Source organism: Equus caballus, chromosome 29 (genome assembly GCF_041296265.1).
Source record: "Equus caballus isolate H_3958 breed thoroughbred chromosome 29, TB-T2T, whole genome shotgun sequence".
NCBI classification, from domain to species: Eukaryota; Metazoa; Chordata; class Mammalia; order Perissodactyla; family Equidae; genus Equus; species Equus caballus.
The window spans coordinates 27413853-27429904 of record NC_091712.1 but is presented as its reverse complement, the minus strand read 5'-3'; the positions used below and the strand labels follow the sequence as shown (position 1 = coordinate 27429904).

General features: G+C 38.0%; 1 protein-coding gene across 1 annotated transcript in view; it reads left to right on the top strand.

Moving 5' to 3' along the window:
• Positions 1 to 16052, top strand: part of MALRD1 (MAM and LDL receptor class A domain containing 1) — a 653802-nt gene that overhangs the window by 622714 nt on the left and 15036 nt on the right. Inside the window, exons 38-39 of the mRNA XM_023631939.2 lie at positions 1786 to 1865; positions 1960 to 2056. Coding sequence (XP_023487707.2) covers positions 1786 to 1865; positions 1960 to 2056 — 177 coding nt within the window. The remainder of the gene's footprint in view (positions 1 to 1785; positions 1866 to 1959; positions 2057 to 16052) is intronic.

The window sequence follows — 16052 nt, the reverse complement described above, 5'->3', positions numbered from 1 at the left end:
TAAACTTTTATCAACTAAACAAATTGCCTGTCTTTACTTTTCCTTTTATCCATAGGCTCTATACCTATTTTCTGTAAAATTAACATTAAAAACTTTTTCAGTATAGTTGAATTCCCCAAAGAACTGTCAAAACTCTATTTGTTCATCACTATGTTTTAGATATATAAATAAACACGTGCACACAGACAAATAGAAGATAGGTAGATAGCTGCTAGATAGAAAGATAGATAGATGGCATTCATACTGTTTCACCATTTGGTTTGGGTTTTCCTCCATTATTTTTTTAACTGACATTCCAAGATACTTCCCACTGGAATTTATCTTAACAGGCACATTCAAATCCTTACAATTTACCTAAGGTGAAGATTACTGCCATCCTGATGCCCGTGAGGTGGCACTTTCAAAATCTCAAGGAGCCAAATTACCCAGAATGAAAAAAGTGTCCCCTCTCTCTAGGCCACACCAGTGTGTGCACATGTGAAAGAATGACATGTAGCACACTGCCAACCGAGGACTGACAAAGACTAAGAGCTGTGACAATAAAAAACAAATACCCTAATCTTCAACAATTTAATTTATTTTAACTTTTATTTCAGACATCAAAAAAATCAAACTGTCTTAAATTTCCACTTTTTAAAGAATATTTATTTAGGAAAGAAGGCATCCTTATGGACCTCCTTGAACCTCAAAACTTTTTATCTTTAAAGAGGCCATTGCTTTTGTGAAGGAATTGCTACTGAGCACTGAAATTTTCAAATTCAAGACATTGAGGAAAAATACAATAACCATGTGCTGGAGAAGCATTGGTTCTCACACACGGCTTTTAAAGACGCATATTCAAAAGCTAGTTTCTAATCCTACTTTGTAGCATGTACCATGAACTTGACAGGAAATTCAACCAAACCCTTCTTAATGTGTATCCTGTTATTTCCGGTAAACAAGAACCTGTCTATAAGCTTTCACGCCCATATGCAAACACATACTAAACCACAAAAATTCTGACACATTACTGCTTAGAAATAAGCCTCATGTCCCTTTAAGGCACAAGATGGTCCCCATTTCTGATCTTTCTGAAGGCCATCCATATCAAAGGGGATGCTCCCAGTGTTACAAGCTTCATCATGTCTGTTCTTAAATAAAGCAAAGCTAATGAAATCCTAGTAGGAGTGCTGGTGTATCCAATGAGATTATTAATCTGATTCCAAATCTATGCACTTGAAGGATGACACCTTTGTAGTAAGAAATAAATATGCTCTCTGATTTATGTTTCTGTTAATCTATAATTTAAATACTCTCCATCGGTATCTGAAAGAACTTAAATCCATTCACATTTAAAAATGTGCTAGCCCCTCCTTCCTCTCTGGTAACCACCAACCTGTTCTCTGTATCTAGGTGTTTGTTGTTAACTCAATGAAAAAAGAAATGTGCCAGCTCTGCGTTTGAGACTAATGATGAATAATTGAAGTAATATTGGACACTGGTGAAAAGCAGCTCAATTTTTGAAATCAATAAAGGAGCTTAAGTTCTCACTTTACAGATAAAGTCAAGAAGAGGATAAATATTGGAAAAATATCATCTTACACAATAATGTGAAAATAATAAAATTTAATTTTGTTTTTGTTTGGTTTAACATTTTTGGTTTCTTATCAAAGTTACCAGGAATGAGATACATTCCTGGTATCTCATTGTTTGTTGGTCTTCATCATTTTATTCCATGACAATACTGCTAAAATATGTTTCCACTTCCTTTTTTTTTTCAACTATCACATTTTATCTCATTTCCAGATGTGGACAAGGATGGAAAGGAAATAGATGCCACATCAAGGTTAACCCTCCTACTGCAGGTTTTCCGTACCCTCAGAATGGTAGGTGACATTGTAACTAAACAAACTGTTTGATTTTTGAGTCTTTAACATTTTTCACTGCATATTTATCTTTTTCATTGGTTTGAAATTCCAGATATATGGACTCTTCTGGGGATTGGGTTAGCTTTCCTGATGGCTCATATTACAGTCTCGGTCTTGTGTTTTCTTGCAAACAGAAAAGTGCCAGGAAGGTAAGTGATACCTTTGATCACTGAATAAAATATACTGTGGCAGACCAATTTTCTGAAACAGTTCATTTTCTATATTTTCCTTTCATCTGCTTTGGTGGCCCGGGGTTCACTGGTTTGGATCCTGGGTGTGGACCTACATGCCACTCGTCAAGCCATGCTGTGGCAGCATCCCAGATAAAATAGAGGAAGATTGGCGTAGATGCTATCTCAGTGACAATCTTCCTCAAGCAAAAGGAAGAAGATTGGCAACAGATGTTAGCTCAGGGCCAATCTTCTTCACCAAAAAAAAGAAAAAAAGAAAAGAAATCTTAAGCTTAACATATAGATCTCTATGTATAAATAATAAGATATATTAATACTCTATATTAATATATTATATAATATTAATTATACAAATTATATCTATTAACATTAATGAAATAATTACTACTTTATGTTAATAATATTATTTATAATATTAGTATAATATATTAATAAAGAGAAAGAGAGAGATTTATTTTAAGGAATTGGCTCATGCAATTGTGAGAGCTAGTGAGCTTGAAACTTGTGGTGCAGGCTGGCAGGCTGGAAATTCAGGTAAGAGCTGATGGTGCAGTCTTGAGTCCAAACTCCACCAGGGAAGCTATCAGCTGGAAACACAGATAGGGTTTCTATGTTGCAGTCTTGAGGCAGCATTCTTTCTTATTCCAGAAACCTCAGTCTTGACTTGTAAAGGCCTTTGAATGACTGAATGAGCCCACCCACATTATGGAGGGTAATCTGCTTTGCTCAAAGTTGGCTGATTGTAAATACTAATCACATCTATAAATACCTTCACAGCAACGTCTAGACTGGTGTTTGAGCAAACCACTGGGCAGCTTAGCCTAGCCAAGTTGACACATAAAATTAATCATCACAACATATGAACACGTTGTCATATTAACACAACCAGCAAGAGTACTCAGAAAGACTCTGAATTCCACACCTTCTCCAAATTCGTATTGGACAGACTACACCATTGGGGCTGGTGTGAGACCTCTCAGACAAATGTTGATGGCGTTCTGTCACAAACTAACAAGCCACCTCTCCTTTCTGTCTTCCAGTTCTATCATTCTTCTTCAATTTTACACTTTCCCTTCCTCTCCACCGTTCAACTTCTTTCTTTGCTAAACTCTGTTTCTATTTTCCCTCTCCTGAGTTCTTTGTCCATCTTCTCTGAATCTTCCTTCTGTCTCTCTCCCTTTTTAAAAAAAAATTTAGTGTATTCTTCTCTCCTTCTTCCCATCCCTTATTGATATTCCCCAGCTTTGCCTCTGTGTCTGCTTCCCTTCCCACTCCCCACATTCTCCATGGGACATGCCATTCATTTCCATGGTCTCAAGTGCCATCCATATGTTGGTGGCTTCAGATCATCTCTCTCTCTTACTGAAATTCTTTTCTAATCTCCAGATCCATTCCATTCTTTCAACCATTTGCTAGAATTCTCCATAGAATTTTACCTAGATACATTGACTTTAACACATGAGATATTTGTGCCCTTCATTTCCATATCCTGGAACCTACCTTTGAAGTCTCAGGAATAAAGGGTAACTTCATTATTTGAGATGGAAAGCTTAGATATAGCTGCTTTTATCTTCCTACTAGGATAACCAGAACTCTAATTTGACAATAAAAACCCCTCTTACACAAGATTCACAAGAAATTGAGTGAAATTGACTACATTCCTCAAATAAGAATCTCCAAGAACCACACATTTTAATGAACTGCCAGAGACCACCAATAATTGGGGTCAGACACAACCCCCTGAGGCTTGCCAAAGGAAGCAGAGCCGTCTCTCTTGCCATCACCCAATCTTTCATCTCTCCAGTCTATATAAGGAGAGAACCAGAGAGAAAAGAGGAGAAAGCATTCTTGAAGTCATTGTCTTTAGGGTAATACAGTATTTGTGGTGAGAATTTTTTACTTTTCCCAGTGAAAGAGAGGAAGATACCACCACCAGCACTATCAAAAGTCAAATGATAGAAGGGCCCCAAGAGAATCAGTAGTTAAGATTGGTGATGCCTAGGAGAAAGGGGCAAAATCTGTTTCCTGGGCTGCCTGAGAGCAGCATGTAGAAAATGTTCTTAGAAATATTTGACACACATGTACCCTTGGCAGATAGACATAAAGACAATTTTTTATTAGTGTTCTGAAAGTGGATGGCCATAGGAGCATCCTGTATCAGCTGGGCTTAAAAGGACTATGGTACAATGTAACTGGAAACAACAGGAGGGCGGGAGGTAGAGTGGGAATTATTCCAGTCATGCATGACCCTCTGAAGGTGTGGAAGAGAACCTGGGGTTTCCTTCTTCAGTCCATATGAAGAAGCACAGAGAATAGAGATAAACTGCAGTCACAGAGTTGTACAGGCAGCTGCCAGTTCAGGTGAAGTGATGCCCCTCCTGGAAAGGGCACTGGGGGCAGGGCTGAGCTGAAGGTTGACACTGCCTTTCTTTTAAAATGTATTCAGTGATAGAGGTGGCCCAAATGAAGTTGATGTACACACACACATACAACACACACACACACGCACATATACACACCACTTACATACAAGAAATCCATACACTATTGCCATGGAGGCCACAACCAAATGAAAAGTCCACTAAAGTCTGAACTACACTACCCCTTGGTGCCTCCCTACTAAGGACAGGTGACTAGTTACATAAGAAGCTTCCAGCCTTCCATTTCCCCCTCTTTTCTGTATCCACACCTCAAAGTTAAGCCTTGAAGAGGGTTGGGGTGGAGGTGTTTCAGAAGCAGACCATAACCTTCATCCTCCACTCTACTCCAAGCTGCAGCCATGATCAAATATCAAGTCGGAAATGGGGAAAAGCAGGATACAAATACAGGTTAGAATGTGATATTACCTGGCAGCTTTAAAGTGGATTGCACTAAGTTTTAACCATTAAAAATGAACTTTTAATCATTAAAAGTGACCATACACTTATGAAATTTGCCCAAGATATGTGAACTGGACCAGGAAGGAAGGAAGGTTGATAGAACACGGTATAAATAAATGATTGTAAGAAAAAAGCAAGCACTCATGTTTTTAAACCAGCTTCTTGGGATGCCTCAGTCCATCAGTTACCCAAGTCTTAGTCTCCGCTCCCCAGCAGAGACAAGTGAGGTCCAATGCACAAGATCCAAGATGGCATCTCTGTCTCTGACCCTCTGATTCCTCTCCCTGTCCTCTTCCCTCTCCCTGGTGCCTTCTCTTATGATTTCTAAAATCTCAAAACAAAAGGTTTTAATTCCCTGTTACTGCCCCAAACAAATATCACTCAAGACTATACTCTCAATTCTGTTAGTGATGTCCTGAATCGCTCATTGCACACCCTGCCCAGAGGCCACAGTGATGAAGTTCCCACTAGCAGGGCTGACAAGAGGTGTCCCTCAAAGGAACCAGACCAGCCTCAGCCCAAATTTGGGGCAGACCAAACCCAGAGCTACCACCTTTCCCTCTACTAGGGGTCTTCAGACGGAAGATGCTTACCCTGAGGCCTCAGAGACTTCTCAAGGGTGTATGGCACAAAGAGCCTCAAAGGATCCTTTTACAGATGCTCAAATCTCTTACATTCTCTTCTGATTGAGAATGTTTGGCCTGCTGCTTCTCCTTTCTCATTTCTTCTTTCACAGATGTCCTCTTTACCTCACACCTATCCTGAATCTTACCAAAATACATTACAAGGGAGAGGGCAGGGAAATCCCCTTGGGGAGGCCAAATAGAGGGATAATCTGAGAATGCAGCCCCCCAAAAAAGAGACTCATGTAGCAGAAGAAGAGATTTGGGATAAGCAATATTGAAAAGGAAACTAGAGATAAATCTTTGCCAGGTTTCTCTCTCTCCCTGCCCCCTCTCCTCCCCTCTCCTTCTCTTCTTCTCCCGTCTCCCTCTCTCTCTCTCTCTCTCTCTCTCTCTCTCCCCCTCTCCCTTTCTCTCTCCTTTCCCACTTAGAATTTGAAATCACAATTAATTGAGATGATTGCCTTGGGACACGTTTCAACATATCAATTAGAGTTGAACAATGAAGTGAGTCATTTTCTGAAAATTAAGTTTGATTAGGCTGATTGCATAGATAGCACGACTAGCTTTCTTATTTAGGTTAGATGTGAGACAAATTCCATAATTTTAAGGAGTTAGATATAAAAAATTTCAAAAATGTTATCCTTTGAAACCACTAAACTTAAAACAAAAATTTTAGATATTAACTTGAAAATGTAAAAGGAGATGCATAGTGTTTCTAAAGTATTTTAGGAAAAATTCAAGTGGCAGTGTTTAAAGACCACCGCACCGAGTTTAATTTCCACACCCTACCCTTGGGAAAAATCTCACCATTCCCCCAAAACACATGGCTTTTCACACACTCTGCCTGGCATATATTTTTGATACCAGGCAAAAATTTCCTGGCATCCCTTCAGGGTTAGTCACTGAGTTGTCAGAATGTTGTCCTCAAGAGACAGTTATAGAGCTATTACATAGTGTTATTACTTAACTATTTCCATATTAACCAGTCCTTTTCCTTACATCTCCAGTATCTTAACATCCCTAGTTGAATGCATAATTGGTCCCCAATGCATGACTACAAAAGACTATCTATACTTTATTGAATATTATCAATACTTCTGAGCATCACCAAAAACATTGCTTATGTCTACTGATTACATTTAAATGAAAACATTACATGTCAAATTTTTTAAAAAGTCTTTTTGCATGAAATCATTTAAGCCCTAAAACAAGTTATAATGTTGGGCCAAGAGACGGTTAAATGAAATAACAGTGACTCACCTTGAAAATAATACCAAAACTTTGAGATACACAGGAATTAATGTAAGCAGGAAATTCATCACCCTCTCTAAATAAACCTTAACCTTAAGATTTCTCATTAGATTTTATAAAAAGAATCTGTAGCATAAGAGGCCCTTCAACGACTTGAAAGAAACTTTTTTTATTAATTTTTTTAAAACACAGGATGGTGCACTGCATGCTCAGACAATACTAACCACAGCAATGAGCCTCTTAAAGTTGTTTTTAGAGATTTGGTTCCCGGATTTTATTATACATTCTCTGACCCTTCTGTTAGCTACTTGCCACCTAATGTATTAGTGAGGACACTTTGATTGCAGGGGAAGAAAGCATCTCAAACTGGCTTAATCAAAATAAAGAATTCAGTGTAAAAATGCACATTTCTCAGAGCTCAAGGGTAAGAACAAATGAGGTTGGGCCTCAGGAAGGCCTGGACCCAGGAGTATTCTTCCTCTGCCTCTTGTCTCTGCTTCTTTTTGCTTCTCTGCTTGGTGATTCTCTCTGAGGACATATTTCCTCTGCTCCCTGTCTAAAAATGGTGTTGCCTAAAGGACGGATGGTAGTTACTCATTATGTCTCCAGAGATGTGAAGAGACATCTTCTTTGTCTTTTTGTCCCTGTTCCATATTCCAAAGGAAGACCTTCTGATTAGCCCACGAAAAGGGTCACGATCCCTTTTCTGGTCAAATTAACTGTGGGTGAGATATGGGGCAGTGTCAATAGTACAAACATGGCTGTAGGGACCCCATACAAGGCACTGTAGTGGTGGGCATGGGGGTCATCATAAAAAGTGTCTGGAAGGTATCCACTATACCTGAACCCATGTTCCAAAACCCATCATATCTTCACTCGACACTTTAGAGGAAATAATAAATATGGCAGCCTTCTAGAGTTGTTTATAGCATTAGAAAGTAGAGGTGAGTATCAAACTTATACCTAGAAATCAAGATGAAAGGATACAAATAAATAGTAAACTATTTATTCTTACCTTGCCTAAAGCCACATAAAACCCACTGCTTTCCATTTTAGATTATATCATCTTTGCCTGGGGAAAATTGGCAATAAATCGCTGTTTATTACACTCCACTATGGCACTTGCTCTTGAAGGATTGTGTTAGTTTAATAAATATACTAACAAAAGTTAAAAATAAGCAAACATATTTCATTTAGTTATGCTGAGAAATAAGATATGTCTATGCAAATATTTTTTTTTTTAATTTAGCTCCCAAAATTTTCCACTTTCATAGGATTGTAAGTAAGTGGGTGCACCACTAGAAAGACTGCTGAGTAAGAAACTATAAGGCCTGAGTGTGATCTTGGGAATCACCCGTGATTCGAGTCTGCGAATATTTATTACCACTTTCTATGTAGTAGTCTTGAGAGATCTCAAAGATATATAAGATGATACCCCTTCTTTCAGACCTGTACTCAATTATAATATGTTTGACTATGATGAGGGTAAGGGGAGAAATGTAAACCAAAAAACTTTGGGAGTAAAATGGAAGGAAAGAATGATTTTTGTTTATATTTGTGATAAGGAAGACCGCAATTAGAATCTCAAAAGCCGGACCAGCTGCCTATAACCCCATGGGAGGTACAGATGTTCTTGTTGTTTGAGATTCTTGAATGAGTGGCCCTGCTCCCAAATAAAATATCTATCCCGATAATATCATATTCTCTCTACCAGACCCTTGTATAATAATGTGGAGCTTTGGAGGCAGAAGTTCAGCCGTATTTCTAGTTTGAAATCTCTGGATAGGCCTAACCTGGGCCCAGCAATGAATATTTATCCTTAGCAAAAATCAAAACCTCACTTACTCTCTGCCTCAAGGCATTCAGCTGCATTTTCAGCTAGAGTGTCACTAGTGAGCCTGCCCTGGTCCCAGAAATGAATACTGAGCCTCAGCAAACTGGAATTCCATTAGCGGCGATGACCAAGTTCGCCTCATAATACTTGCAAACCTTTGCTCTCTCCACTTGTGCATTTGCCCACAAAAAGTACAGCTGTTAGGATCCATGAACCTAACTCTGCAGTGTCAGTCCCCTGTCATATAATGGCCACGCTCTGCCAATCCTGCTGAATGTTCATTCAAGCTAGAAAAGGGAAATTGAGAACAGGGTTTCGAAGCGGGATTAGACCACGTGTGATGATTCCTCCTTCTCCTCCTCCTCTTGCTTTTACTCTGTTTTAAAGAGAAGTCTATGCAGCCTGTTCCCTGATACTTTTCCTTTAATTCTCACCTGTGTGTTCTTGTCCTGAAATGGTAGAAAAGGCCCGTAAGAGAGGACTCAAAGGAAAAGGAGCATTTGTCCCAAACCAGCCACATTTCCACTTCTCTCAGAAGAGTCCCACTCCCTACCCTGTGACCAGGGACTTCATGAAGTCAGAGCTCCTCTTAGTCAGAGTGGAGCGAGTGATGCACAGGCAGATCTCGATATATCACATGCAGGCGATATATTCTGGGGAGCAAGCAATTTGGAAGGAGTAAGAGGGCTGCAAAGGGCAGGTAGTATCTGTGTTGAGACTTAAAAAATGAAGAAACCAGGCAGAGATGAGGAAAGGGGGCTGAGGAAAATAACAGAGCATGTGGAACTTATGGTTTCAAAAATGACTCACATCGCTATGGAATATGGGAGGAAAAGCAATAAATTACACTTAGAAAAGTATGTTGTAGAGAGGTGGTTAAGTGTTTTCAATGCCTACTAAGGAAATTTCAACTCATTACAAAATATAGGGCTGAGTGCTAGCTATCTTCTGTCTTTCTCCAAGATCCACCCTCCACCCTTCTCCACCAAACAAGATGGAGAAGGGTGGGAGATGGATGCGGAGACTTGACGTTTATGGATTGCATTAACAGGCTCCCTTGTCATCTGAATTTATGTTACCTTTGGCCAAAGTGGGTCATCTTGAGGGAGGAAAGAGAGGGTGGCCGGGTATTTATAACCCTGGCTCCTCCCTGCAGTGAAGTTCCAGCTGGCTGCTAGAAGTCTGTTGGGAGCCCCTACGGTCACTACAGCTCCCTTCTCCCATACCCCTTCTTCTTCCTCCTTCCAGCCTAGGGTGGTAATAGGCCTGATATCATTGGCCCAGCCGACTGCACCACCCTTGTGGTTTCTCTACATTCTGGCCATTCCTTTGTAAATTGTCACTTTATCAAATACTCCTCAAATTTCCCAATTTGACTGCTAGGGCATTAACTGATACAAGCCAGGACAGTATTTTAAGCAGAAGAAAGATAAGATCATGTCTGTATTTTAAAAAAGAACGCAGAGCATGAGAATAGATTAGAAAAGATTAAGAGATTGGCCTGTCTAGAGAACATAAGCCTGTTCAAGAGGTTTAGATGAGAGAGGAGGAGCACTCGGACCTGAGCAGTGGTGACTGACTTTAATACAGGACATGAGGGGAAGTGAGTGTCAAAGCTGATCCGAGGGTATGGTACTCAGGTGACTGCACCGTTGATGGCACCACTAACAGAGATACTAAAACCCAGGAAGAAAGACAGGTTTGGGAAATAGGGAGAAAAATCTATTTTGATATTATACATTCTCTTATATATAAAATGAGGAACTTGAACTAAGTCAGTTTTTCCCAAACTTCTATCATTTTATAGGCCACCCCCCACAATTTCGGGCATAACTATGTATTATGTTTATTATCTTTTTTCTTATTTATTTATCTTTAAAAAGACTTTTTTCCCCCTAGCCTTCTCCTAAGCAATATTCATGAAATCATGGAATTGATGTGCCATTTATATATTTTCATTATACCTTTAATATCAAATGTAACTATAAAATTAAAATGTTTGTTGCCTAAATTAATCTTTCTTATAAACAATGTGACACGTACTACATAAAGGGGAACTGATAAATTAATTATTTTAAAGTTCTCTCCCAGGTTCAAAATTGCATGATTCAAATAGAATATCGAGCTTGCTTCTCTGGGCCCTGAGTTTTCCCCTGGTTGGAATATAACTGCTTGCAGCCTTTCAGTTATGAGGGTGCCTTTTAACTGACTGAGGAGTGTCCTAACTTTATCTTTGCATTACAATTCCCTGAGACAGTTAATGCTTGTCTTAAAAAATAAACAAGTGCCTAACTTACAATTCAATATTAGACCAGACACTTGGCAAATCTATTTGTCTCATGGTCTTGACCACACAACTTACTGATGGTTAAAAACAATAATGTCTGGGACTCAGTTGTAATTCTATTCACTGAGAAATCTCCAGGAAGCAGGGAGAGCATTGTTTGTTTATGCTGCACCTTGCCTAACACATGGTATGTATTTCATAAATAAAACGTAGGACAGATGAAAATCAGATGGCTGGGATCTGTGGATTTGCAATAACACATCAAAGCCTTGGAATTCAGACTCTATGGGCTGAATACGCCCAAGACAGAATGAGTTATGCCAACTGCCATCTTTCCAGACTATAATGGGCAAGAAGGACTGACTGGTCAAAGAAGATAAAACAAATTTCCAGAAATGCTGGATTTACTTCTTCCTTCACTATCAAAAATAAAAAAAGGGAAGACTTTCACAAAGGCTAACCACAAAGGTGGTGCCCTCTGGAAATCTTCCCAGGTCACCTTGGACAGAAGTAACCACTCCTATACCTCTGAGCTTCCAAAGCACTTTTTTCTCAGCCTTGCTTTTCACTCATCACATTGCCTTTCAGTTTAATGTCTCCCGGTTTGTGAGCTCATGATGGCAGGATCCTTGTCCTATTCATATTTATATCCCTGAGTTCAACAGATAGCAGTGAGGAATTCATCTCAGTAAATATTTGTTAAATTGAATTTCTCAGCCTGTCTACAATAGGATGTTGGAGCCCAAATGAACATTTTATATTCCAGAGCACTATTTTACTTGGCTTTAATTCTCCAGAATTTGTTCATGCTAGAATCCTTGCAGATGACTCTGAAAGTTGGGATATCCTTGTTGGGTATTCTTGAAGAACTTCCATCCGACTTGAATGACCTTCCTTTCACTTATGGAAGCTGAAAGCAAATAAAGGAATCCCAAATGATGCCTACAAATACGACCCTTGGCAGAGTCATTATTGGGGTCGATGATGGGCTGCAAAATCAGCACATAATCAGAAGCTTAAATCCTAGAATATTAACAAAGGATATTAAAGCGTACCAAACACCTGCAAGTATAAGCATTCATAATCCATGGAAAAAAATGAGCATCAAAAAACCTGGGAGCCAGGAAATTGAATTTTGTTAAAAGAGTGACTATGTTCACTCTCCCCGATATTGTCCTCACACTAAACCATTTAATTTGGGTATCTATATGTGTGACAGATTTTGCTCTGAAGTTTCCGAAAACAGCACCTGGCATCTGACAACTTAATCTAATCAACCTGATTGGTAATCTAATTACCAATTTTATTTAAAAGGGTATTATTACTTTCATTTTATTTTTCTTAGAGAAGTCATTTCCATATGAGTGTATAGATGAATTCTTTTCAAGAAAGTGATATTTATATTTATCAAAAGAACAAAATTAGAAATTTCACATGAACTTCAAAATGATTTGTTTTTTTTACTAAATATCTAGTGGTTCTTTAAATAGCCAATTCCCTGATCATTTAAGATACTATTTAACAATCCAAAATCAGTTTACAGGCAATGTGTCAGGAATCTGTCTTGAATAATGCAAGTTTCATTGGTGCGTACGTGTGTATATTGTTGTTGCTGACTATCCCACGTTGTTTCAAATCTGTTGTCATTGGACTCAGACTTCAAATAGTCTAAGAAATAAAATCTGTGTAAAAATTGTAAAGAGCACTTTACTGTATATAGCCTCATGTTCTAATTATTTGATCTAATTATTTGATAGCCATTTCACCATATTAATCCAGGTGAGTGTTTGGCAGAAATAGTCCCCAGGGCAGGATTCAAGGTGCTTTTCAGCATCTTGTCTCTGCTCACTATAATTCTTACACAGCAAGAAGACAGCATTTCAGTCTCCGGCATATTTCTATGCTGCATTTGTTTCCTTGTATCCAGGCAATCAGAGTAGATGAAAGTGTTGGAGGGAAATCAGAGTAGCTCCTTGAAAGCAGTAACCTGTTTAAATGAGGAAGGATGTTAAGGCAGTAAAGGCAAGTGAGGTGTGGATTCTTAGTGAATCGCGTAGCTCTGCCAAGGCATGCAGCAAACACATTCAGCACCTTTGACTGGAGAATCAGAATTCTAAATGTTGTTCCTTATTCATGTTACTAAAGGGTAGGGAATTTAGAAGGAAAGAGGATAAGAGCAGCTTGATAATTTTTCTTCAATAACTGCTTTGTCATCCTCCTGATACACTCTTTTCTGCTTTCAAGTCATCTTTCATACAATTTCTCCTTAACAGTATCCTTAAAGACACTCTTACAAGTATCACAGTCTGTTTGTTGGAATTTCTAGTTTATTAATGAATCAAAGAACAAAATGTCAACAGAATCTAAAAGACCTTATTTTCATAAGCTTATTTTCATCTTTGTCAACAAGAAACACATAAACAGAAACTCTTAGTGATTCATTCATGTATTTGCCGGCAAACGTTTATTAAGTACATATTATGTGCTAGGCACTGTGCTAGGGTCTGGAAATACAAAAACAAGTAACAATTTACACTTGGGTGGAGAAGGCAAATAGAAAAGCAAATAATAGCAATTCTTCAACAAGCATATGTTAAGCACGTTACAGTCGCTTCCTACAAAGCACTGGAGAAAAACACTGGTAAAGGAGAAGCAGACTTTGCTTCAGAGGGAGAAGAATACGGCAGGGAGGCTGAAGGACGATTTAGCGAGGATGTGCCACCTCCCTCAAGTCTGAATTCATGGATTGAAATCCACCAGATGAAAAGGAGGAAGAGCATCCCAGGGAGATGCAACAACGTGTGCAAAGGCACAAGCTGTGACAGAGACAGCAGGCTTAGTGTGAATAAAACATAGGCCAGGTAAGAAAAAATGGGGGGAAATTTACTGACGGTCAACAGGGAACGATTATTTTTAAGATATCTAGATAGATAGAATTCTAATTATGCGCTTGTATGTGCTTACAATTTCTAATTACATTTTTAAAATAGGTTGTCTTAAAATAACTACAAGAAAACGTTTAATTGATGTTTTTAATTTTTTAACCATTATAAAATGAACTTATTCATAGATCCAAGAGAGCTCTAGCTAAATATATTAATAAATCCAAAATACGGTATATTTAAATGAATTTGTGAATATCCGTGTCATAATGAATTAAGTCTATTTTTCTAGACAGATTCTCATATAGTGTTGTCAACTTTAAATTGTCTAAAAAGATTTAGATAGAAGCAAGTTGCTAGGCGATTGTTAAGGGAAATCATGAAAACTGATAATTAACTTCAACACTGCAATCAGTTTCAATCAAACAGATTATGTGTCTAAGAGAATTCAGTAAGCAAATTAGAATGAGTTTTCATATACAGCAATTTATGTGAAAAAATATTTCATTCTGATAGGAGAAAGTTATACAGTACTTGGCCCTTTCCAACTGTGAGACTTTGAGGTATCACATTTCTAAGGAGAAAAGGAGAGAAAGAATACTTTCAAGAGGTAGCTAGCAAAAAGTTATGGAATGAAAAGCAGAAGTCAGCCAGGCAAATGAGTATTTACTCATATTTGAACACCCAGTGATAGTAGCACAGTCATTCAAACTATGTGTGGCCAAGGACCGGCTCTGTTTTGTTTTGTTTTCAATCTATCACATACCAATGCGTTTGTAAGAATTATTGGGAAAATGAAACTAAAAGACACATAAAATACTAGTCCAAATTTCTTCTTCTTAGCATTAACAGGCATAAGCTTACTCTGTCAAACTGCTACAGATGTTTCTAGACACTTATTCTCAATTCTTGTATTTATCTCACCATGGGACGATAAACAGAAGAGCAGAACCATCATACATCACACTCTGAGTAGCTCTGTAATAGCGTACATGGCACATACTTGGGACTGAAGTAATGTTTCCTGAATAAATTATAAAATAAAGACTTTAGCTCTGGCAATAAGAAGTTAACATTCACGTGGGAGAGACATGAATGTAAATAAATAGATGCAACTAAGTCCATTTTTCTAGACAGATTCTTACATAGGGTTGTCAACTTCAAATTGTCAAAAGGTTTAAAAAGCAGCAAGTTGCTAGGTGATTGCTACGGGAAATCATGACGACTGATAATTAACTTCAATATTGCAATCAGTTTTTAACCAAAGAGATTACGTGTCTAAGAGAATTCAATAAGGAATTTAGAGTGAGTTTTCATATGGAGCAATTTACATGGAAAAATATTTCATTCCAATTAACAAAAGCATTACATGTTCTGATAGGAAAATGCACAATACACAGTGGAGTACAAAGAAGAGAAGTGCTTTATCTGGCTCCAGAGCTAGCAAAGGTCCTGGCCGATGAGGAGGGCATTTGAGAGTGGAAGCAGGAGTTATGGAAAAATATGTCCCATCCAAAAACTGGAAGTAGAGCAGCAGGACTGGCAGATAGACCTTGGGAAGAGATGCTAAAAGAAGGAAGTCAGGAAAGATGGAAAAAATGAAGATCATGAGGGATGTGGATCTTATCTTTTAGGCAAATGATTTACAAGGAGCTGGGACAGGATGGAGGTGAGGAGCTCAAGCAGAGAAATCCCTTGTGATCTTTTCCAAACTGTAAAACCATCACCCCTACCCTAAGATTCTGATATACAACCACCTAATGAATAGAATTTGGGAAATGCAACACAGTGCCAGAAAAGAATTTAAAATTATATTTAATGTCACAACCAAGAGATGTATACTGTTACCATTTTGATGTATCAAATTCCAAACTTTTATCAACATGCACACAGAAACACAGCCTTTTCATCTTGAAATTTGAATTGTTGCCTATGAAGTTTTTTTCTCCTTATTTCCCTATACTGATCATTCTCAAAGTTTTTGCTCTCAAGATACTTTTGTACCTTCAAAAATTATTGAGGACCCCAAAGAGCTTTTTTTAATGTGGTTGGAACTATCAAAATTTATCATATTAAAAGTTAAAACTAAGAAATATTTTAAATTATACTATTAGTACAGTTCATTTAAAAATAATAATAAATCCACTACATGTTAACAAACATAACATATTATGAAAATATATTTTATATATATA